Here is a 22,608-nt window from a genome sequence, read left to right as displayed (position 1 = left end):
TTACTGGAGCCCATAGACATCACGCAAATGCGCCACCCACCTTGAGATATAAGTTCTAAGGTCTCAAGTATAGTTACAACAGCTGCCCCACCCTTCAAACCGAAACGCATTACTGCTTCGCGGCAGAAATACGCAGGGTGGTGGTACCCACCCGCGCGGACTCACAAGAGGTCCTACCACCAGTATGCTCTATGAATACAAAATATATGGGAATAACCGAAATTTTCCAGCTTATTTTTTATGTATATTGGGTAAAAAAATATATACAGGCATAGTTGAAATGTTTCCTTCGGAAAAATTGCTCTCTTTTTTGTATGTACTGTCTTCTAGTCTCATAATACGTTTTCGCACAACGCGGGACTTTGTAGGAACGTGTCTATCGTGTTATAGCAGGGTTACCTGTATTTATTTGTATGTATAAATTTAAAGTAAATGGTAAGCATAGACTTATCCTAGTTTTTGGTCTTACCGTATGTGAGTTTTCTCCCATTTTGATGTGTTTAATTAGTTTTTGTACTGATTAGTTATCAATTTATTTAATTTGTATTATGGTAAGTAATCTGATTAGTGTGGCTTTTGTACAATGCATTGATGTATTGATCATATTATGTATTTTACGTTTAAATATTTCACTTATTTTTATGTTTAAAATAGCATAATTAATATTATTTTTATATTTTTCTTTTTCAATCGGTATGTGCACTGCGGTTAATTTCTTTCCTTAGATTGTACTCTTTAATGTTCTGATTACACATTATTGTAAAGCCTACTCTATTCTATAAGTAATCAGGGTACCTACAAAATAATGTCAAAGTTGAAAAATAACAATATGTTTCTTCGTGCACTATGCTTCATTCATTGCGTCTTATTTCAAATGTATTTAAACTGTTGGCACTTTAATAAAGGCTTTTGGCGTGCCGTCAATACACAATAGAAACAGCGCGATTTGTTTTAACACATGAATTGTCAGTGGTGTGTGACTTGTGTGAGTCACAACAAAATGCGGAAAGACTATATTCTTAAAATGAAAATGTATCAAGCATCTATGCATTTCGGTTTGTTATACAATTGAGACTTCGACTCATGCCACAAGGTTTGTGGCTTTACGCTTTGATCTATCTATGGCCTCCTTTTCCCGTCTTACCACGAGGAGTTTCAACGACTTATTCTTGTTTCACCTAACGGGTTAATGACCTCCGGTAACCATTTATCACCAAGTACGTATTGTAAATGAGCTCGTTCGTTCTGCCTAATTATGAAAAAATACTTTTTAGAACTTAACAGAATTAGCGTTTTCGTTACAATATGTTAATGGATTGTTATGTCTGTATTATATTAACAGGATACTGATGATTAGAACAGAAATAAACCCGCATTCAGGCGTCTAGAGAGGAAAAAAATGTATTTTTTTTGCGAAATATGTAATTTTTTTTATCCTACCTAAGCTGATAGCTTTGAGAGGCTATTTCAGCGTAACCTTAACTAGTAGGTGAGCTCACGGGGCTCAAACCGGAGTGATGCTAACACTGACCCTAGCAAGAGTAATGCTTCGCAGAATCTACCACCGGATCGGAAACGCGACCCACTGAGAAGATCCGGCGAGAAACTCAGTGGGCTGTGTCTATGGGTTAATTCGCTCGTCGAGCCCTTCGTCGCAAGCGTCGGGTTCGACGAGGACGGTGACCGGTGCTTGTGGTACCTAAAAGCACCGTTAATGGATCGGGAGGATCCGAAATGACGTGTTTTGGGCGACGTCGACTGTTTATCTTTCGGTCTACAGGATCGGGTATGAGTGTTTAGAGATGCCCATAGATGCAACGTGAATACCGTCATACACCTTAAGACAAAGTTTTAATTATATCGCAGTAGTTCCAAGTATCACTCTGATGACCGTCCAGTGGCTCATCCATAGTGGCTTAGATTACGCCCTAATAACAGTAAATGCAGGAAACCATCACAATATGCTGGTGCATTAGGAATTTCTGCCCATTTTTAGATGAATCCTTTAGTCGCCTATACGACACCAACAAGAAGAGATACGCTGGTATTCATCTAGGTGAACCTACATACCTAAGTGTTACAAAATGTTTCAACTTTAAATATTTCAGTATTGAATTTGATGCTTAATATTAAAAATGTAATATTTATTAAATCAAATGTGACATACTTATAAAGTTTTCGATATTCATGATAAAATAATACGCTTCCGATTCCGTCGGCATTAAATATTAGGTATACAACGCTAATTTATTTTTGAGTTCTGTAAATTACTTTTCTATACACCTGAACGACATAATTTGATACATATTAATTATGTACTGTTCTTACTGTATTACTGGGTCATATTCGTTTCACACTATACTTGTAACTATACTTGAGACCTCAGAACTTGTATCTCAAGGTGGGTGGCGCATTTACGTTGTGGATGTCTATGGGCTCCAGTAACCACTTAACACCAGGTGGGCTGTGAGCTCGTCCACCCATCTAAGCAATAAAAAAAAAACACCTTTTAAATTTTCTAACTTGACGTAGTGAATTCAATGTGACGTCAGTCTTAAACGCTCAGGTATAAATTCTCGCTCTTTCAACTTTAATGAAACGAGTAAAAATGTAAATGTATTTGTACTACACAAGTATTTCAAATCCGAATTAGCTAACGCGGCACATAGGTAGCATTATGCAACAGTCAGAGGTTTACTTAAGTAGCATGTCGATTTAATAACATAATTAAAGCAAATATTCGAGTTTTCGTGCAATGTATGGACTTACCTTACGTGATTTAGGAACGCTAATATTAGAGTAGGCACGGTAAGTACTGTACGCAGAGATTCTAAATATAAACATAAGACTTGAAAATGCAGTACTGCGGCGACCGTGAATATTTTTTGCCAACACTAGTTCAGTGAAAACGATTTATGTATCTGTCTTACCTCGGGAAGTTCGTCGGGCACCTTGCCCATCCACGACAGCGACAATATGGTGCAGTCACATTTCGCATTCACGTTTCTCTCGAAGTGAAGATGCATCTTCGTAATTTAACATGTAAATATCAGAGTGCGGACATCGTCAAATCACTCCGCGGCCGCAAGCGTTAGTGACGCTATTGAAAAGATTCGATGTCCGTATTCAGAGTGGACATTTCTTTATCGAATACGGCTGTTTTATGATAACGTTGAGCGCGAGGTTCGAGCGTCAGGCGCTCTGCTGACGTTACGGAGGGTGACAGGCGAGCCTTCAGGCACGGCGCGGGTTGCGCAGGGTATTGATTGCGCGCAAGGAGCGCCGCGCACACCCCGCGACCTCTAGCGAGCCTACACTCACGCAAAGAAAAGGTGGGAAACCCCTTCGACTACAAACAAAAATGGCGCTGAAAATTAAAAAAATCACGTCGCTCTCTTAATACTAGTTTTTAACTATCCGTTTTTGTTATTAAATACGATTTAATTAGATTTATATAATACAATTATATTTAAATGAAAAGGAAAATCGAAAATTCATACTTCTCTATTAAGAGATAATCTTAAGATGCCTCGTTCTCACGATACAGTTCTATAAATAGATTTCCTGAAAATTAGGTGATCAGCGTTGCAAATGTTCTCACAGCAGTACGCCGCGCCGAGCCAAGATCAGTTAATGAAACTATTTTATGATTCAACAGAGTTTGCGTTAACAGTGTAAATTTTGCGCAAAATTTTTAAACCTAATTTGAAACAACGTCTTAGTTATTACACTTTTTTGCAATAGTAAAGAATGAAATATCTTAATAAATTATATGTGAATTATCTTTAAACGAATCAAACTTATTTACAGTCTTACACGTGTACAATTTCCATCACGGTTAATTCATGCACCCTTTATGTACCTTATACTTACCGCTCGGCCTGTCAACGCACGTGATAGCTCACGGCACTTACGTAAATAATAAATTCACTGAAAATTTTAGGTTCTTTCATAAAAACAAAGAAATGAGTACAACAGAATCAATTCAAACATTATTTATTTTATTATTCGAAAAAAGAATACAAATCGACATAATATTATATCACAGAAGGAGGTTTCATTTTTGTATCGCGGAACGAGTCATCAGAGCGCGACTTCGTCAAGGGCGCCCCACGTGTAGCCGCACTTCAATTTGACGGGCAAAGGAACTTTCAGCTCGACTGTATCTTCCATAACACTTTTCATGAGAGATATAAAACGTGATTTGTTTGTTTCGTGGACCTCATAGATGAGCTCGTCGTGCATTTGTAATATAAGGCGTGGTTTAGGATGGAAACTATTTATTCCGTCTTCGATGGAGCACATTGCAGATTTCGCAATGTCCGCAGCGGAACCTTGTATCATTGTATTCACAGCCTGACGTTCTGCGGTATCTGTTAAACACATTTGTAGTCATGTATACAGGTCTAGGTGCTGGTCACGTAGTGTGCCTACGTCTCGGTCATGAGACGGCGGATCAACAAAAGCACTTTTTTTTTATTGCTTAGTTAGTTGTGACGAACTCACAGCCCACCTGGTGTTAAGTGGTCACTGGGGCCCATAGACATCTACAACGTAAATGCGTCACCCACCTTGAGATATAAGTTCTAAGACCTCAGTATAGCTACAACGGCTGCCCCACTCTTCAAACCGAAACGCATTACTGCTTCACGGCAGAAATAGGCAGGGTGGTGGTACCTACCCGTGCGGACTCACAAGAGGTCCTACCACCAGTAAATCAACGTTAAACGTAAAGAAAACGTTACGATACAGAAAAGCATACATTGTAATAATTTCGTCCAGAAAAACGACTATTCCGAGGGAATATATCATGCGCGTCCAAATTATGGCAATAAAAGCCGCGTGTAAAAGCTAGTCTAGTGTACCAACAGATTTTTCCCACCTTTACAAGAAACTACTTATATGGAAAACAAAATGGAGTATGCGGGTCATAAAATCTATCTACATCTGAAGGTCTGATCGTGGCTAAATTACGATTATTGGTAGAAGGCAATTCTTCTCGCCCTTCTTATACCACTGTGTGGGATCAGCGCAGCATGTCTTCTTTTTCCATTCAGACCAATCATACGTCATTGCTACACTCACACCATTCTCATGCAAATTCTTTTTTCACACAGTCTCTCCCAAGTCTTTTAAGGACCCCCTCACTCTCTTAGGCATAATAACATGACGAGTGCCTACACAAGACGTCATGCTTATTAAGCCACGGACGAACGTTCACCGTTTACAATGTATAGGCAACAACGAACCTGATACATAAAGTACCGACATTGTTACGAATTGAAAAGAGCTATTCAAATTCGATACTTTAAAAGTATTCACTATATAACTTTTATTATGTACTAATATTTTATTACACGATACGAATTTTGTTTAGTGTGTGTATTCTGCATAATTATGTATTATTGTTAGCCTACGCGGGTAGGTACCACCAACCCGCCTATTTCTGCCGAGAGACAGTAATACATTTCGGTTTGAAAGGTGCAGCAGTCTTACTCTGGAACTGAGATTAAGAACTCATGTCTCAAGGTGGTTTGCGAGAATTACGTTGTTGGTGTTTATGGGCTCCACTTGACATCAGGTGGGCTGTGAGCTCGTCGACCTATTTAAGCAAAACAAAAAAAAAAAACAAAAAAAACTAAGACGTATCTGTAAGCTCGCACGTATAGGAACCATAATCCTGCGTATTGCTGCCGCAGATTTGTTCCGGTTTAAAGGTTAAGGACAGTCATTTCTCAAAATAGATTAACTTCGTTCAACCCTTAACCGTGGGCGCAAGGCCCGTTAATCCAATCAATGACATATTCAAAACAAAAAATACACAATTTAGAAAATTCGAGGTCCAAATACTAAAGTTTTGTCGTGACGACAGTACTAATATTCCGAATATACCGAGACGTACTTCAAAGAGTCGAGGACACTTACTGCGTCTAGATGTAATATGACTGGTTATATCCGGCAGATATCTCCGTCGGCCGCTCAAAGTTTCGACGAAGCCCTGCCTTTTACACTCCTCGATTACAGATTTAGTAAACACTCTGATGGCTGGATAGGTTCTCTCGAACGAATCCATAAATAATGACGCCTCCATTTCCGAGACGTCTAAATGTTGGGATAAGGTCTTATTTCCCATTCCGTATATAATGCCGTAGCAAAGTTGTTTGGCCTTTTGGCGAAGATCGTCGTCTACCTAAAAGTTATTTAAGGAACATTTAATAACACAGAAATAAGATAGATCTGATAACATTTACTATACTAACTATCTTAGGGTATTTAATTATTCTGTCAGTGTGTATGTCAGTGAACTTTTCTTAAAGGGCTGGACCGATTTTGATAAAAACATCATGTTATTTTCCAGTAAATTCGAGAATCGTTTCGATACACAATTGGTATTGGAATAACATTCTTTTAAATAAAAAAATCATTAAAACAGTCCAGATTGTTACAAATTATTAAAAGAGTTTAATAATTTCAGATTTAAAACGTGTATACGCAACGTTTGTCGGGTGCGCTAGTTGCATTTTATATTCCTTTTCCCTGACAAATCCAATCGCAATCTTACAAATAACAAGCTGAAAGGACCAAGGCCATTTTTTTTCAATATTTATGGTCAATGATTTCTAGACCCCTTAAAGTGGCTACCAAAACTCTTATAAATGACAATGTCAATGCTGTCACTTCGTATATTCTTCAACACACGTCAAAATGTATATTACACAAAAAAATTAAATAATTGGATATGTAATCTCTATATATATAAAAATGAATTGCTGTTCGTTAGTCTGGCTAAAACTCGAGAACGGCTGGACCGATTTGGCTAATTTTGGTCTTGAATTATTCGTGGAAGTCCAGGGAAGGTGAAAAAATATAAAAAGCTCGGAATTATATAAAAACAAACAATTTTGTTTTTCCTTTAATATGTCCCCTTGATGTGTCTTTTATTTATCGATTGAGGCACTTCGAAGTCTGCCGGGTCAGCTAGTGTTATATAATTACCTCTCCTTCGGGTACGTCGCTCCAAGAAGCCGCAATAGACTTAAACACGTCAACATCGGACTTCATGATTCTAGTCAGGGCACTGTCCTCGCTGAAATGCGTCAAAAGCCTCATCTCCAGCTGACAGTAGTCCGCAGACACCATGACCGAGCCCGGAGCGGCTCTGAATACGTTCCTGCAGTTGAATTCTATGACTTCGTCACTTGTGGTGTTGTCAAAGGTTAGGTAACGTAGTGGAATGGAAAACGTGCGAGGAACGTTCTGTAGATTCGGTTCGTGCATCGTGATCCTACCCGTACAAGTGAATGTTGAATACGACGACATTATCCTGAGGACAACAAAAGGCTATTTAGGTTTGGTCCGAGCGAGTTTCTCTGCTTTTCCCATCTCTTTAGTGGTGTTTTTTTTATTGCCCTTGTAGCATACGGCCCACCTGATGATGAGTGGTTATCGGAGCCCATAGATCATAGATCTACAACATAATCGCCACCCACCTTGAGATATGAGTTCTAAAGTCTCAGTATGGTTACAACGGTTGCCCCACCCCTGAAACCGAAACGCATTATTGCTTCACGGCAGAAATAGGCGGGGTGGTGGTACCTACCCGTGCGGACTCACTAGAGGTAGGACCTCCTCACTACCAGCAGTAAGTTAGTACCAGTAGTTAACTAAGATTTCGAAATTATCTAGTGACAAAACACAATGTGTGAATACGAGAAACGAATTTTTCACCATCCGTCATAGACTCGCACCGCTAAGCAGCCGGCTTCGTAAGGTGGGACAGCGATTATGCGTTATCATTGAGAATTCGACTTGTCTTTTGGTGGATTCACACTGTGATACCGACCGGCTCCCGTAACCACTTGACAGCGGGTTGACCGTGAACTCGTTCGAATCGTTTCCAACAAAAAAAAACATAATCGGTATTTCAAACATTTGACGTGTACCCTTTTCAAATTTAGACATTTCAAGATATTTTTGGCAAAATTTAGAAATAGTCGCATTGCTCTGCATTAGGAGAGTTTCAGACTGTGGGTGGCGCTGTTCATTAGCAGCTGTGGTAAACTGGTAGCTGACCCGAAGACGTTATAATTTTTTGAGCGGTTTCTGCAACGCCACTTACCACGGTGAAACTCATATTAAAAAATAATGAGATATCTTAAAGTTTTCCACAGTCTTGAAAAGCGTCAGATAAAGAAAACACTAATGAATATATCATTTTTAAACAGAACTTCTTCTTCATTTTTTTTATATACGGCAATTGCCTTCATGTGACGCCATTGGTGCCAATATCGAGTTTATAAAAATCTTCAATTAATAAATAGTAATAGCAAATGAAAAATTATATGAAGCAAAATGAGATTAAGTTGATTAATTTGAGACTAAGTAAATTGGGATGAAATTAAATGAAACCAGAGAAGATAAGATGATATCACTATAAAGTCTCACTAAAACGGTAGTTAATAACGGAGAACTTGAATTCAGTAAACTTTTTGGAAGAACCCGAGGAGCTACGGCGAGCGGCTTTTTTTGCTTTTTCCCACATTAGTGAACTTTTAGAGATGATCAAAATCAAACAGGTTTCTAAGTATCTAAATTAGATATAGGTTTGATTTTGGACTCCTATATATATTAAATTCAAAATTTAAAAAGTCATAAATTGCTTGATTGTTTAATCAATTTAAAACATGTCATGAAATAACTGTAAAATAACGTGACCCAAAATTTAAAAGCAGATAATCCCGAAGAACACATAGTCCTTTTATAACACATCATTAAAAGTTTTTAACAATGAAATGTGCCACGTTACTAATAACAAGCTTCACTTGTTCCCAATTACGTTATCGAGATTTGCAACAAAAATAATACTTTATTGTAATACTGAATGTCACGTTGACAATCCAAAAGATATTAATCAACTGACAAAAGACAGGCCACGATGGTCCCCTGATATCGCGTACACAAGATGCTTTCATTTCAAAATTGTTGTAAATAGTTGTAAACAAATAAAAAAGTCCTTGTATACAAAATATAAAACGATATAGTATGTATAAATTTTCCTATTAAGAAAGGTTCGTCTCCCGATTATTCATACTTTTAATTTAACGCTGAAAATAGGGCTCCTTGCGGACATTCAGCCGCTCGAGAAAGCAAGGCAGATAAAATAATAATATTATTATAGTTGTTGCAAAGTACGAGCGCGCGTGGCCTTTATTTGTAGTTGTAGTCGTAATTAAACATTTTCGTTAGTATGTGTACCCGATACAGATTGGTCACTCACACAACTAAGGGCGGTGCGCTCTCTATACATTTTTTTGGAGCCTTTAATGCATCAAGAAATAGTTTTGTCCCAATATGGATACATGCCTAAAGTAATTTGTAACATTCAATGCCTTGTGGAAGCCAAGGGGAAACCACTATAGTTTTTTTTATGATTGAAGGATTACTGGTGGCCCGGAGCCTTTCCAGTTTCACCAGGACAGGTGGGCGAGCAAAGGATCAGCCAGGAGGGGTGGGATTTGCTAACAGCTGCCCGAGCGCCTCCGAAGGAGACCTTACAAGTCAAGAGCAACTGCTTCGCGAATTAATCTACTACCGGATCGGTAACGCGACCCACTGAGAAGATCCGGCGAAAAACTGAGTGGGGTGCCTGTGGGTTAATTTACTCGCCAAGCCCTGCGGCATAAGCGAAGGGTTCGACGAGAACTATGACCGGTGCTTGAGATACCTAAGAGCACCGTTAGTGGATTGAGAGGAACCGAAGCGACGTCGGCTGTTTACCATTCGGTCCGCAGGATCAGGAATGAGTGTCAATCAGTAAAATATATTTATATAACATAAAACTTTATACAATAAAACCCACTTTATTGGCGCTGACCGTAGTCAATATTCCCCGTTGAAGTTAATTTCTTTATGGCCTTGATCTTTCCTTATGTTTCCGGTATTTTATTTTTGACTAGCTTTGAGTTCGTAAATTCGCCAACGTTGAATACAATTTGTTCGCGTGCTGAGCAGTGAGGTGAAGGATAATCTATATATACCCTTTAAGAATTTAAGCCGTATCCATAGCATATTTTGTTTAAAACTTCTCTTTATTTGTTTTGATAATGTTTCTATGAATTTAGTTTAATATGAACAACTTACCGATCGCCTTCACTGTATATACACGCCTTTTCAGTGAGCGGGTACAAAATTTTCGTTAATATAGCATTCAACTTTCTCCAGTACATCACGATACTAGATATTGGAGTATTGTGAGATGATAAAACGCTTTTCCTTGTGCTTGTTTTACGACCGTTATATATACCTAGCACCTATAATGTTAATACAATTATGTATTTATAAAAGTCAATACCCGTGTGTGTGTATGCGTGTGTGTGTGTGTCTGCGTGCGTGCGTGTGCGTGCGTGCGTGCGTGTGCGTGCGTGCGTATGTGTGTGTGTGCGCGCGGGCGTATGTGTATGCGTGCGCGGGTGGGTGTGTTTTTGATGATTGTTTGATGATTATTGAATACATACTGAAAACTACTATATTTTAGAGTACATGGATGATACATAATAAAAATTTTCAATTCAATCGATTCACTGATGTTCTGTTGTCAAGTACCTAGTTTTAAAGGTCATTGATTTATCCAATAACACTACTGGTGAATTTGAATTATAGAAGGATATAAAATATTAATTTACGTGACTTATCATATATCAATGATCCGACCCCTTGGAGTTTCGTTTCAAGTTCAAGTTTCAAACTAGTTGGATGAACAAACTCACGACCCAATTGGTATTAAATGTTTACTGGATAAACATTTAATACCAATCGTGTTTATATTATGTTATGGGTTCCAACCCATTGCCCAATGCATTTTACATTACAGTGTAAATGCCACCACCAAAAGTGTCAGTTTTACAGTACAACGGCTGCCCCACCCTTCAAACTGGAATGCATGACTGCATGAAAAGGGACAAATGCAAAAAAAGGCATTTAATGAAACCCCATACATAGCTAGAATATAATATTATATTAATATATTATAATATTAAAGAAACAGTACATACATGAAGTACAATAATGAAACCAGGCCCGAGCAGGTTACCTACTAAGAGATTTTATTTATTTTAATTCAAAGGAATAAAATAACTGTTTAAAAAATGAAGCTAAAGAAATACGCACCTTAGCAACGTCTTTTGATGAGTTGAAATTGAAATGATATCCGCAAATCTTGAAGGCTTTCTTCTGCAAGACATCCTGAGAGTCGCGCACGTCGGTCAACAGCCTCGAGACCAACTCTTTGTCCACGACTATACCATGAAGTTCACAGTTCGATAAAATCTTCAAAACCTTGATTTCTACGTCTGTCAGTATAACAATTTATAATTTATCATTTTATAGTAACTTAGTTCTCAATATATGTACTAACATAACATTCGTCCATCGCGAAAGTTTTTTTTTCCCTACCTATACTGATAGGCTTAAGAGTCTATTTCAGCTTCGCCTTGACGTATAGGTGAGCTCACGGGGCTCAAACCGGAAGTGTTGGTAACAACGGCCCTAACAGGAGCAGTGCTTCGCAGAATCTACCACCGGATCGGAAACGCGACCCGCTGAGAAGATCAGGCGAGAAACTGAGTGGGCTGTGTCTATGGGTTAATTTACTCATCGAGCCCTTCGTCGCAAGCGACGCGACGGGTTCGGCCAGGACGATGACCGGTGCTTATGGTACCTAAAAGCACCGCTAATGGATCGGAAGGATCCGTAATGACGTGTCTAGGGCGATAATAATAATCATCTATGACCATATGATAGTACGATCGAGTCTAATTGACTACGCAAACTATGTTTGAGGTGATTATATGTTTGGGGGTTGCGATTGTTGTTATGCGATGCTTATATTAATTGTCATTCGTGAAAACTGTCACTACATCACACGTTAATGCACCAAGACAACATACGGGCGATTTTTTTTCGAAAACCTAATAGATTATAATCCTAAATTATTGCACTCGTAATGTATGCGCTTATTTACATGTATACAAAATATTTATCGCCTGTTTTTATGTATATTTTAGGGTAGATAAGTGTAGTAGCTCACCGACCACAGTCTTAAGCAGTTGCCGGAACCCATAAATATCATAACGCTAATAACGCTTATAAATAATTTGAAAAATGAGTTCGAAGTATAAATTGTTTTAAAATGAATCCCAATAATATAACAAGTCGCGCGGCAGAAGTAAACTGAATAATGGTACATACACACGGAGGATACGGCATATAAAAAAAAACCTCAGAATTAAAAAAAAAATTGACATTTGTTTCTTTTAACTTACTTATAGCGTTTTGATAGCTTTCATACAACGCATTCTGTTGTTTTTCGGATATCATTTCTATAGCCCACGCTTTCACACAAGACTCTTGAGCCAACGTCAAGTTCTTTAGCTTCGTTTGACGATTGTTCACTTTTATAGTTAACTGTGCTAAGTCCATTCCGGAATACTTTTTCATCTGAAAACAACGAATGTAAAATTCACTGAGGTAAAATCAGAAAATGACTATTTTCACAAAACAGTAACAATACGAACCAAATAAGATACATCGGGTATTCTCTCGTCACTATGCTTTAGCCACTCCACCAGAGAAACATCCACACACATAGAATTTAAGTCAACACCGAGCCACTTCTTTAGATGTAAATTAATTGTTTTTAAATTCAACATCTTCAATTTTAAACTAGTTTTTTGAAACCACGATTTCATTTTATCTTTTATTATATCTAATTTGTTATCGAGAGAGACGAGATCTAAATAAAAGCATTCTGTTTTCCTAAAACAAAAAGCTATTCCCTTTATTGTACACATATTACCCTTTTGTGTTATATTCAATTCATTAAACACTCTACGTCCTATAATTTCATTGGCACTTTTGCATTTTTCAAAATTAAAATAAATTGAAGCTTCCTCTAGGTTCTCCAAAAGAGTAAAATTATTCAACATGTCATAGACCCTTAATATTAAACAATTCAAGGTGTTTGTGGAAATTTTTATAGAAAACTTTTCTAGTTTGGGGGTGTCAAGTAATTTTGGCCAATCTTTACGGCAATTATTAATATTTGTTTTTACATCAACTTTGATCTTCTTTATCACAGTCTGTATGCTATCAGTTTCACAACATCTCTTAATGGGACTTTTGAAGTGTTGTAAAGGTTTGCCTTTTATTGAATTCTTGACTTCATTGGTTTTATCAGCTTGGTCTTCCTCATACACTAATTTCATTTCTTCAACTTCATCTGACTCAGTCAATTCTTCTAGACCATTACTAGACTTAATTTTGTAAAAATCCTCTAACTGCTCTCTCTTATTCGGAGTTTCAACATCTTGGAGTAGTTTGCTTGGAATCAAATCCAAAGGTAAACTGTCTTCAAATAAACTTGAATTGTCACCATCAGACGAAAATAAACTTATGTCCTTCTCTGAGGTATTTCTTGATATCACAGAGTTCTTGATGTTATTGATTGCAGTGGCTGCCAAATCTTCATCGCTTAAACATGATTTGGGTATTTTGTAAGGAGTCTGAAGCCTTGCTATATTTCCTAAAGCTGTTTCTGTCAAATTAAGAGAATCCCAGACAATGTCACCACTACTTGTGATTAATGTACTTTTCTGATTTATTGTATCATTTGCACTAGATACAGACACAGTCAAATCGTTGTTATTGTTTACATATTGATCTGCACAATCATTATCTTCAAACGATTGGGTGACTACTTTTTTTACTATAATAGCATCTGTTTCAGTTTTTAAACTGGATTTATGTGTTACAACAGAAAGTATTGACTGGTGGGATTGAGAATTAAAATTATTTCTGTTCTCTTTAATTTGCTCAAATTGTTCATTTAAGTTATTTTGACTTTTATCATCACATGTATTCTTATTATCATTAGGTACTGATCCTAATGTCCTTTTGGGTTCAAAATTTCCAGAATATTCATTTTTAACGGCCCACTTTATTTCATTTACCCCTATTTCTTGTTCAAGGCACTTTCTGGCTTCATTAATTAAATTTTTAGCTGCCTCACTCATAGTCATACCACAACAACCAGTGATCCATATATTTTTTATTTTGGTTCTCTTCTTTACGTCGCCTTTTTCATCATTTTCTCTTTCTTTGGCACTTTCGAATGGCACTGATTTTAAAAGTACATTTTCTATAGCATCTGTATCAGCTATAGCTATGCTAGATATTGTCTCAAAACCTGCATCAAAGAGAGTTCTAGCTCTCATACCATTTAAAGATGATAATTTCATTAATTCTAACAATTCAGATTGGATTCCGAAATGTAATCGGTCTTGAAATTGAGAAATAAGGATTTCCATACTTTTCCATCCCAACTGTTTACAAAAAGCTGTCACCATGCCTAAGAAAATTAAAAATATATTAACTACTATTACGTAATAAATAATTACCAGTCTTATAATGTAATATTTCATAAATCACTGGAATATTTTACCTGCAAATGTACCTGATGCTTGCTGTAAGCCTTGTAAAAAACCTCGAGCACATTGAAATTTATTTGCTACTTCAGAGAGATGCACTTCATTTACCAAATCTTGCAAAGCTAGAGCTGTGTAAAATCTAATTTTTTTATATCACTTTTATTAAAATTATCATATTAAGTATTAATTAATAAATTAATTTAGGATTTTTTTTACTGAAGCAATTAGTATATAATTCAAAAAATATGGTTGTACTCACCTCTTATGAATATTCAATTTGTTTGAATCTAGGTGCTTCATATTTAGCCCTCTCAAACATTTGATAATGAAACTCTCTTGTACTCCTACCAATTCACCAACTTTTTTCATAGCGTTTGTTAGAGATTCCCACAGATTTAATAAATGCAGCCAATCTATATTACCCCACTGAGAGCTCACGCTGTATGGTGTTACTAAATATATTAAATGTAAATCTGTTTCCAATACCAAACATTGGCGAGCTTTTTGTAACTCACAAAATAATGTCAATCCATCATTTGGAGCCATCGAAGATGACAAGCAAGCTTTTCCTAAAGCAGTCGCAACATAGTGATTTTCACTATGATTATTTTGAATTCTAATTAGTTCATAATTTTCTAATTCTTTCAAAGTGTCCTCTAGTATCAAATTTTGTGATAAGGTTTCTTTTTGAGCAGAAAGAAGTGTGCAATCAGTGTATAATAAGAGTTCTTGTTTCGAGCATGAAATATTGCTAGCAATGATTTCAAGTATTGCTCTCATATATTTTTCCTTTGTTTCTATGCAACTCTTAACCGGGTCCAGATCACCCATCATTAAATTAAAACCTATTTTCTTCTCTGCCTCAGAACAAATTAGTATGCTCTCACCTTTAGTATCTCTACCCATTCTTCCTGCCCTACCACTCATTTGCTTGTAAGACAATATGTTAATGGGTTGCTTTTGAAACACAGGAGACCTAATTATGACTTTTCTAGCAGGCAAATTTACACCTGAGCTCAGTGTTGAGGTTGCTACTAGAACTCTTATCGCCCCAGATTTGAAGGCCCCTTCAATAATGTCTCTTTCATCAAGTGTCAACCCTGCATGGTGATAACCAACACCAAATGATATGGTCTTTTGCAATACTTGATCTAACCCAACAGGAGAGTTTTTTAATTGTTCCAAAGCTTCCAATATGTGTTCAGAATTTAACTGGCTCCTTAAAATCATCCCAAATTCACTGCCCTCACAGCCTATTTTGCAAAAAGTAGATGACAATAACTGTGCTAGGCTCTCACATCTATTCTTTGTCATACAAAATATCAAAACTGAACATCCCTCTTTTATAGTTTCTAAGCAAATTTTCAATACACTATCATTACAAGACACTCCATAGTTGGATGGTTTTGCCTCTAAAATATATTTTCCATTTTTATCATAATATTTATTTTCCACAAGGCAATACTCTTCTAACGGTATTGGTCTAAATTTAGTTATGAAAAGCTCTGCATTCAACCAAGTTGCTAACGTTTCTAGGTTGGGTAATGTAGCTGACATGCCGATAACTTGTATAAGTAAGTCTGACTTGGATGTTACATACTTTATTTTTGTTAGCAACAGTTCTAGAATGTAGCCTCTATTTTGGTCACCTAGTAAGTGTAATTCATCAACAACCACAGCACCCAGATCTTCAATATTACCATTGTCAAGAAGACGGTTAATCATACTATTTGCCTTCTCTATGGTACAAATGGCAACATGGACATTTTGCATACCACCAGCCGGAGATTGTGAACCCATGAAACCTTCAACCCGAATACCCGAACTAGATAAAATATTCTGCAAATAAAACATCTTTTCCCTCACAATTGAAACAAATGGTAATATGATGATTACCTTCTTTTGACGCTCTAATACTGTCTTAATAGTAAGTATTTCAGCAACAAGTGTCTTTCCAGCAGATGTGGGAGCTGAATAGACTAAATTAGCACAATCAAAAAGTACTTTCGGATTACCTAGACAAGCAAGCTGCCAGTCAAACATTTCTGTTATACCCCTTTCTTCATACTTTTTTGAGATTTCAACTGGTAGGCCCCAGTCTTTCAATTTTCTGCTTTGTAATTTTTGAATGTTTCGTACTTCTTTCGAAGCAGTTAATTTCCCTTCAGCAGTTTTATTTAATAAACTGTTATTACTAGCCGTGTTTACAAATCTCCGATTGACATGCTTCTGTTTATTTTCGCTTTTCTCTAGATATTCTTTGACAACAACAAGCGAACTTTGTAAAGCAAAGGAATTGTCGAAACAATTATCTAAGAATTCCACATGTTCCGGTAAAATTTGTGTGTCTATTAAATCATTATCACATTTCTCCATTATTTTGTTTTATTGTACTGAGAATTGTTTATAATTTTATTGGTACATAAATGTGTACATGCAGCATACATACAGAAATATACATATATTTTACTAAATAAAGTTCAGTTCATCGATTTAAATAAAATGATTAATTAAATAAGCACAACACAAAAATCAAACGTAAATTGAGAATTTTTTAATTTTTTATTCGTTATTTTTGTCCATTCGATAGGCAAAGGGAATAAAAACCGCACATAAATAAGCAATACAAAAAGAAACTGTCTTTAATGCAGCGAAATTTAATACATTAACATTACTTAGGTAGTGGAATTTACGGCCCACCTCACATGAAGTGGTTACCGGCGGTCATAGACATCACGCAATGCAACGAGCATCACAGCACATCTTGCAACCAGCTAAAGAACCAAGAGGTTTCAGTATTAAAACATGACAGTAAAATCGAGTAATTATAAAATGATCTACTAATACAAGGCTTCCAAGGACAAATGGTATATCAAATCGAAAACTGTAGATATTGTCCTATTACAATAGTCGATTTGACAGAAAAACAAGTGCGCGTGCAACTTGTTGCACCTGAAAGAAGTGAAACTTCTTCACTTTTTTGGCAGTGTGTAATATTATGGCTTTCTTCATTTTTCAACCTAAAAGCAAATTTATTCCTATCCAAATTAATAACCCTTGAATTATGTTTTACGCAACTTCACAAAATATTATTCGAGGTAAGAAATAAGGCTGCCAATCAAACAAAGCGAATTTATGTCGGAAATAAAAGTACAGTGAATTTCGGTTGTAACGACGGCGGAGGAGGCATGGCATTTAATGTCGTCGCTATATCCGAAATAATAAAATGTCATGTACTTAAGTATTTACTTATCATTTATTTAATTATGGTATACGTGTCATGGTGCACTGTTTAAGTTTAGTTTTTTCTGCACACTGTAAGGTGTATTCCATTTTCATAATTCCTTCTACATCTAAATTATTTTGACCTTCACCAAATAAACAGTACTTTCTGAGCCAACTAGAGATGCATTATGTGCTATAAGTTGTTATAGCACATAATGCATCTCTAGTTGGCTCAGAAAAGCTAGTTGTTAAAATTTCAATTAGATTGCAATCTTCTTCCTCTTCTTCATCCTCCTTTTCTTGTGTTTGAAGCACAGACACAATAATTTCATTATCATCAATATTCACATAAGTTTCCCGTGCTGAGTAGAGGACTACTTAGCACAGATGGTCAAGCAAATGTTTTGTTTCTATGTTCCTACATAGGAACAAAGCATTTGTTTGACCATCTGTGAATGTAAACAAAGGATAAGAAAGCATAATAGTTTTATGAATGAGTCTTTATGCCTTTGTTGACTCAATAGCAATATCCGTAAGGCAGTGGCGTACCTAGAACTTTTTCCGCCCGGGGCGATCTCCAGTCTGCCGCCCTTTCTATTATAAGTCAATCAAATAGTGGTTTTTATAAATTAATACACATAAATAAATTATTAAGTTATTTAATCAATATTAATTAATACACAGAGTAAATTTTTTTAGACTTATTTGTATGCACTCGTAAACATATTTATATAATATCTACTCTTCTAGCTTTCATACTAGAAAAATCGTGTATAATGCTCTCAAAATTTATATAATTTTTTTATATATTTATATATTATTAATTTCTTGTTCTATTGACAATATTGCAAGATTTTGTAGTCTTGATTGACTCATTGTAGAACGAAGATAATTTTTTATCAACTTCAATTTTGAGAAGCTTCTTTCGCAACTAGCGACACTGATTGAAATTGTTAAAAAAAATCTTAACAAAATTACAATGTTGGGAACAGAATTTTCCAACCTATACTGCTGAATAAATTTTAGCATTTAGCAGGTCAAGAGGGCTCTTCTCCCCGTTTTTCTAATGTTTTACCTCTTCTTTTAGTGTAGATACAGCCATAAAAACCTGGATCCTTTTTCTTTCAATATGGAACTGTTCTTTATCAATGTCGATCAAATCATTTATTTGACATTCAAATTCTTCATTTAGTAGGTTACACGGTATTATACACGAATATTTTCTTACAAGACCATGCAATTGATCGAAGCGTTCTTTTATTTCCTTTTATAATTCTGTCCATAGATGAAAACATTTCTCTTCGTACTTCTTCTTCTAAGGATAGCCCCACGTCTTGCGAATTTTCCCCACTCATATTTTTTCTCCTTCTAACTCGACCCTCAGTCGTTATTTCCATCTCTTCACAAATTATTTTGGCAGCTATAACAGCGTTTTGTACTAGCGTATCTCTTTGTTCCATTAAATGTGTTTGCAAAGAATTTAGTTTTATATGGCATTGGTGGACATTTAACCCCTTTATTTGCAGGTATTTTTGAGCGTCATTAATTTCCAAAAGATCGGATTCCCATAAATTAAGGTAACATAGAAAACAAAAAGATTGCATAGAATTGAGTAATACTCCAGCATCTGATCGCGTTTTACTATTTTCTTCTTCAGATGTCAATTTTTCCAAAGCGCTTAAAATGTAAAAAAAATGTTTTTTTACTATAGATACCGCGGCAGCTCTAGCGCTCCAGCGAGTTTCTACACTACGTTTAACACCTTGTCCAGTGACCGAAAGTAAAACATTCCATCTATGAGTGGAAGTAGAAAACAACGAAAACAACTGTTCGATAGTTCCAAAAAATGTGATGGAATTGATAGCTGTAGAAGCTGCGTGCAAACATGCCAGGTTTAAGGAATGATTTGTACATGCTGCAAATTCTGCATTTGGATTTATTTCTTTAATGCGAGTTTGAACACCGCTGTGCTTTCCTGCCATGACGGTAGCATTATCGTAAGCCTGTCCTCTGCAATTTTTTATATCTAAACCGTCATTTTCTAATTTCGTTAAAATCATATCTGTGATTTCAACAGCAGTTTTTCCTTTAGTTTCTACAAAGTCAATAAACGATTCTACAACTTTAACTCCGCTACCTTCAATAACTACATATCTAATAATTTGACTGGTTTGATCTTTGTGTGAAATGTCAGGAGTGCTATCAAATATAATACAAAAGTATTTAGCCTGCTTTATTTGATCCATAATTGTTTTTCTGACTGCGCCTCCCAATAGCTCTATGAATTCGTTCTGAATCTTCGGCGACAAATAAGAGAGACTATATTTATTACCCATCTTAATTTTTACTACATGTTCTCGTAATACTGGGTCGTACTTAGCCAATAAGTCAACAACCTCGAGAAAATTTCCTCTATTTTCCAGTAAATCGATGGTGAACACTTTCACGATGTCCTCGAAATGCCAAATTTTGTTTTGCTAAGAATTTAATTACATCAAGTATTCTTGTTAGAATTTCCTTCCATTTTTTTATTTCTTTATCAATATTCTGTTGTTGTAGTTTGTCAATAGTTGCTCCACTTCCAAGTCTTATTTCTAATTCCTTCCATTTGTAATATGATCAGATGTGCAGCGGACTAAGCTCATGTTGACTAATTTTAGGATTAAGTTTCCACCATTTAAAACCATTTTCCGTATTAAAACCTGCTTGACAAAGATTATCAAACAGTTTGCAGCAGAAACAATAAATACTTTTTTCGATGGTGAATATACCATCCATGATCTTAAGAGCTTTTCGCCATTAGGAAAATTTGAAAAAACCAGTCCCGGCTCAGTTTTCTTGTTTCACCTTTGGCTTTGCTTGTATTATTAGAACGTTTTATTCCTTCGCTGAAGTCGGCGTCTAAATTTTGAATTAAAAAGGCACCTTGACGTACCATAAATACTCTTGTATTGTCGTCAATTTTGTTAGGCCATAATCCAATATATTTCATAGAAACAGACAGAATAATTTGTGCAGCAGATTCTTCATCAGGACTTGATAAACTTTCTACTTCTTCGCCAGTGTGTGAAGCAGGTCTTTCCTCTTGAACAACATTGGATAATGTTTTTTCGCCTTCGAGCGCTGCTTCTTCACCCGTATTTGAGGCAACAATACTAAAAGAACTAGAAGTTGGCTTATGAGAGATGTATTTGAGTAGTGCTCCAGTGTTTTTAATCTGTATTTCCTCCCTTTTCTTTCTTTTCTTTCTAAATGACGCACCGCTTTCTTTTACTCGTTTCATCCTAGGGATATATAATAAAAATATAACTTGTCGAAATAAATAGTATATTATGTATAGAAAACGGCAAAGTCATTTTACTTCGCTGAATAACATCTATATCTACAATACGTAATACAATATGCTTAACAATTACAAATTCTCCAAATGCACTTGCACCCTAATAATTTGTTTCACTCTTCACTGTTAAAAGATTGAATCGCTAATGAACAAAATGGTTTTTAAGCAATTTATCAATCCAAATACAATTCTTCAAAACGGACTGAGAATATTTATCTATTTGCGAGTTCTGAAATTGTAACTTCGTCAGTATTTTTGTTTTGTCTCGTTTAGATTTTGTTGTTTGAAAAAGATAGTTCTTATGCCGGCGCCCTAATGCTTTGCAGACCTAGCAGACCGCCTTCCGCCGGCCCTGTTTTTCAAAAGAAAAATCGATAAATAAAAAAATATTGATATATTACTTCAAAGTAATCATATAAACTTTTCAAAAGAAATGACATTTATAAACTGATATTAAAAAAATTTAGTTAGGAAAAATTGCCGAACAAAATCGAATAGATACTTTTACGAATTCAAAGAATTTTAATGAATACAATAAAATCAAATTATTACCTTGTTCTTGAATTAGAATTCAAAATTTACACTAATATGCATTTATATACACCGATGAATAATATTCGAAATCATATAGTTAATCATAATTTATATAAATCAAATATTAAACTTATAATAATCATAATAATCATTTATTATTCAAGAAAGAAAATAAATATGAAATGAATAAATTGCTTTATAAAACTAAAAGTAAATGCTAAAATGCCGCCCCAGGGTAAGTGCCGCCCGGTGCGGACCGCACCCACCGCCCCCCCTTAGGTACGCCACTGCCGTAAGGGATTTCTGGGAATCTGTCATAAATGGTTCATAAAAACAAGTCGCTATACCCGAAATGGACGCTTATATCCAAAGTCTCTAAAACCGAATGAATTTCTTAAAGTCATAATACACTTGGCTAAATTTAGTCGACTGAATTCAGTAGCAAGGATGGTTTCTGACTGACTAAATCATTTAGAAGCCTAATTAGAAACGCATTTAGGAAGGTGTAATCGCATTTTGTTACTTAGTGATTTCAGTCGTCCCATAGCTCTCCGTGCGTAAGGACGTTTTAGTTTGTTTTTTACTTCCGAATAAAAAGTATTTATTTCTGTCACCTTTATTTAATGTGGCAGACATTTATAAATAGCCCGAGAAGTTCCAGGGATATTTTTTGTCATCAGGGGTTAGGATATTGAAGAACTAAATTTTAATCTTGATACGAATTTCCTGTTGCAAGAAATCTTAAGTTACAACCAATCTTTCTTTTGGACTTATACTATCGTAGGATTAGACATGTAATAGTTATATAATATATATATAATAGACTATCGTAGGATAGTATCCTGCTTTTGAATAAACAGTGTCACAAGGTTTAATATTGGGTTAAACGAGCTCAAATCCATTTCTAGATAATTTCTGAAGTCTGCTGGTTTTAAATCACTCATAATGTTCATATTTTCTATTTTTCCGCGGAGCAATACCTAAATATTTCTTCACTCACATTCTTCTTTTTTTTTCAATTGAGCC

The 22,608-nt window shown here is 35.8% G+C and overlaps 2 protein-coding genes across 9 annotated transcripts in view; both read right to left on the bottom strand.

Annotated features, from left to right (window-relative positions):
- The window catches only part of Tusp (WD40 superfamily protein Tusp), a 31,200-nt gene extending 28,000 nt beyond the window's left edge, over positions 1-3,200 (bottom strand). For 2 of the 3 annotated variants that reach the window (XM_028173130.2, XM_028173132.2), the window contains exon 1: positions 2,931-3,200. In XM_028173130.2, the coding sequence (XP_028028931.2) occupies positions 2,931-3,026 (96 nt within the window). In that variant the 5' untranslated portion in view covers positions 3,027-3,200. Of the gene's footprint in view, positions 1-2,769; positions 2,907-2,930 lie in introns of those variants that run through there. The other variant, XM_028173133.2, reaches the window with a different exon arrangement.
- Positions 3,201-3,980: 780 nt separating this feature from the next.
- DNApol-theta (DNA polymerase theta) lies at positions 3,981-17,331 on the bottom strand. 6 transcript variants are annotated; one of them, XR_016323603.1, is made up of 10 exons: positions 14,743-17,330; positions 14,498-14,622; positions 12,573-14,404; positions 12,321-12,495; positions 11,167-11,348; positions 11,052-11,092; positions 10,141-10,310; positions 6,997-7,324; positions 5,926-6,190; positions 3,981-4,373 (listed from the first exon to the last, which is right to left on the bottom strand). XR_016323603.1 is itself a non-coding variant. In XM_028173121.2 (10 exons), exons 2-10 carry the CDS (start codon positions 16,281-16,283, stop codon positions 4,084-4,086), a joined length of 4,908 nt encoding a protein of 1,635 aa, XP_028028922.2. In that variant the 5' UTR covers positions 16,284-16,322; positions 16,499-16,627; the 3' UTR covers positions 3,981-4,083. The 6 variants fall into 6 exon arrangements, 3 of the variants coding, with proteins under 3 accessions (XP_028028922.2, XP_028028921.2, XP_089586173.1); XR_016323601.1 differs by having other exon boundaries at positions 11,052-11,089; XM_028173121.2 differs by lacking the exon at positions 11,052-11,092 and having other exon boundaries at positions 14,743-16,322; positions 16,499-16,627.
- Positions 17,332-22,608: the final 5,277 nt, after the last annotated feature.

The sequence above is a fragment of the Bombyx mandarina genome, chromosome 09, assembly GCF_030267445.1.
Source record: "Bombyx mandarina strain Sakado chromosome 09, ASM3026744v2".
Classification (NCBI taxonomy): Eukaryota; Metazoa; Arthropoda; class Insecta; order Lepidoptera; family Bombycidae; genus Bombyx; species Bombyx mandarina.
The sequence above is the reverse complement of the archived record's forward strand: the minus strand, read 5'-3'. Positions and strand labels throughout refer to the sequence as shown.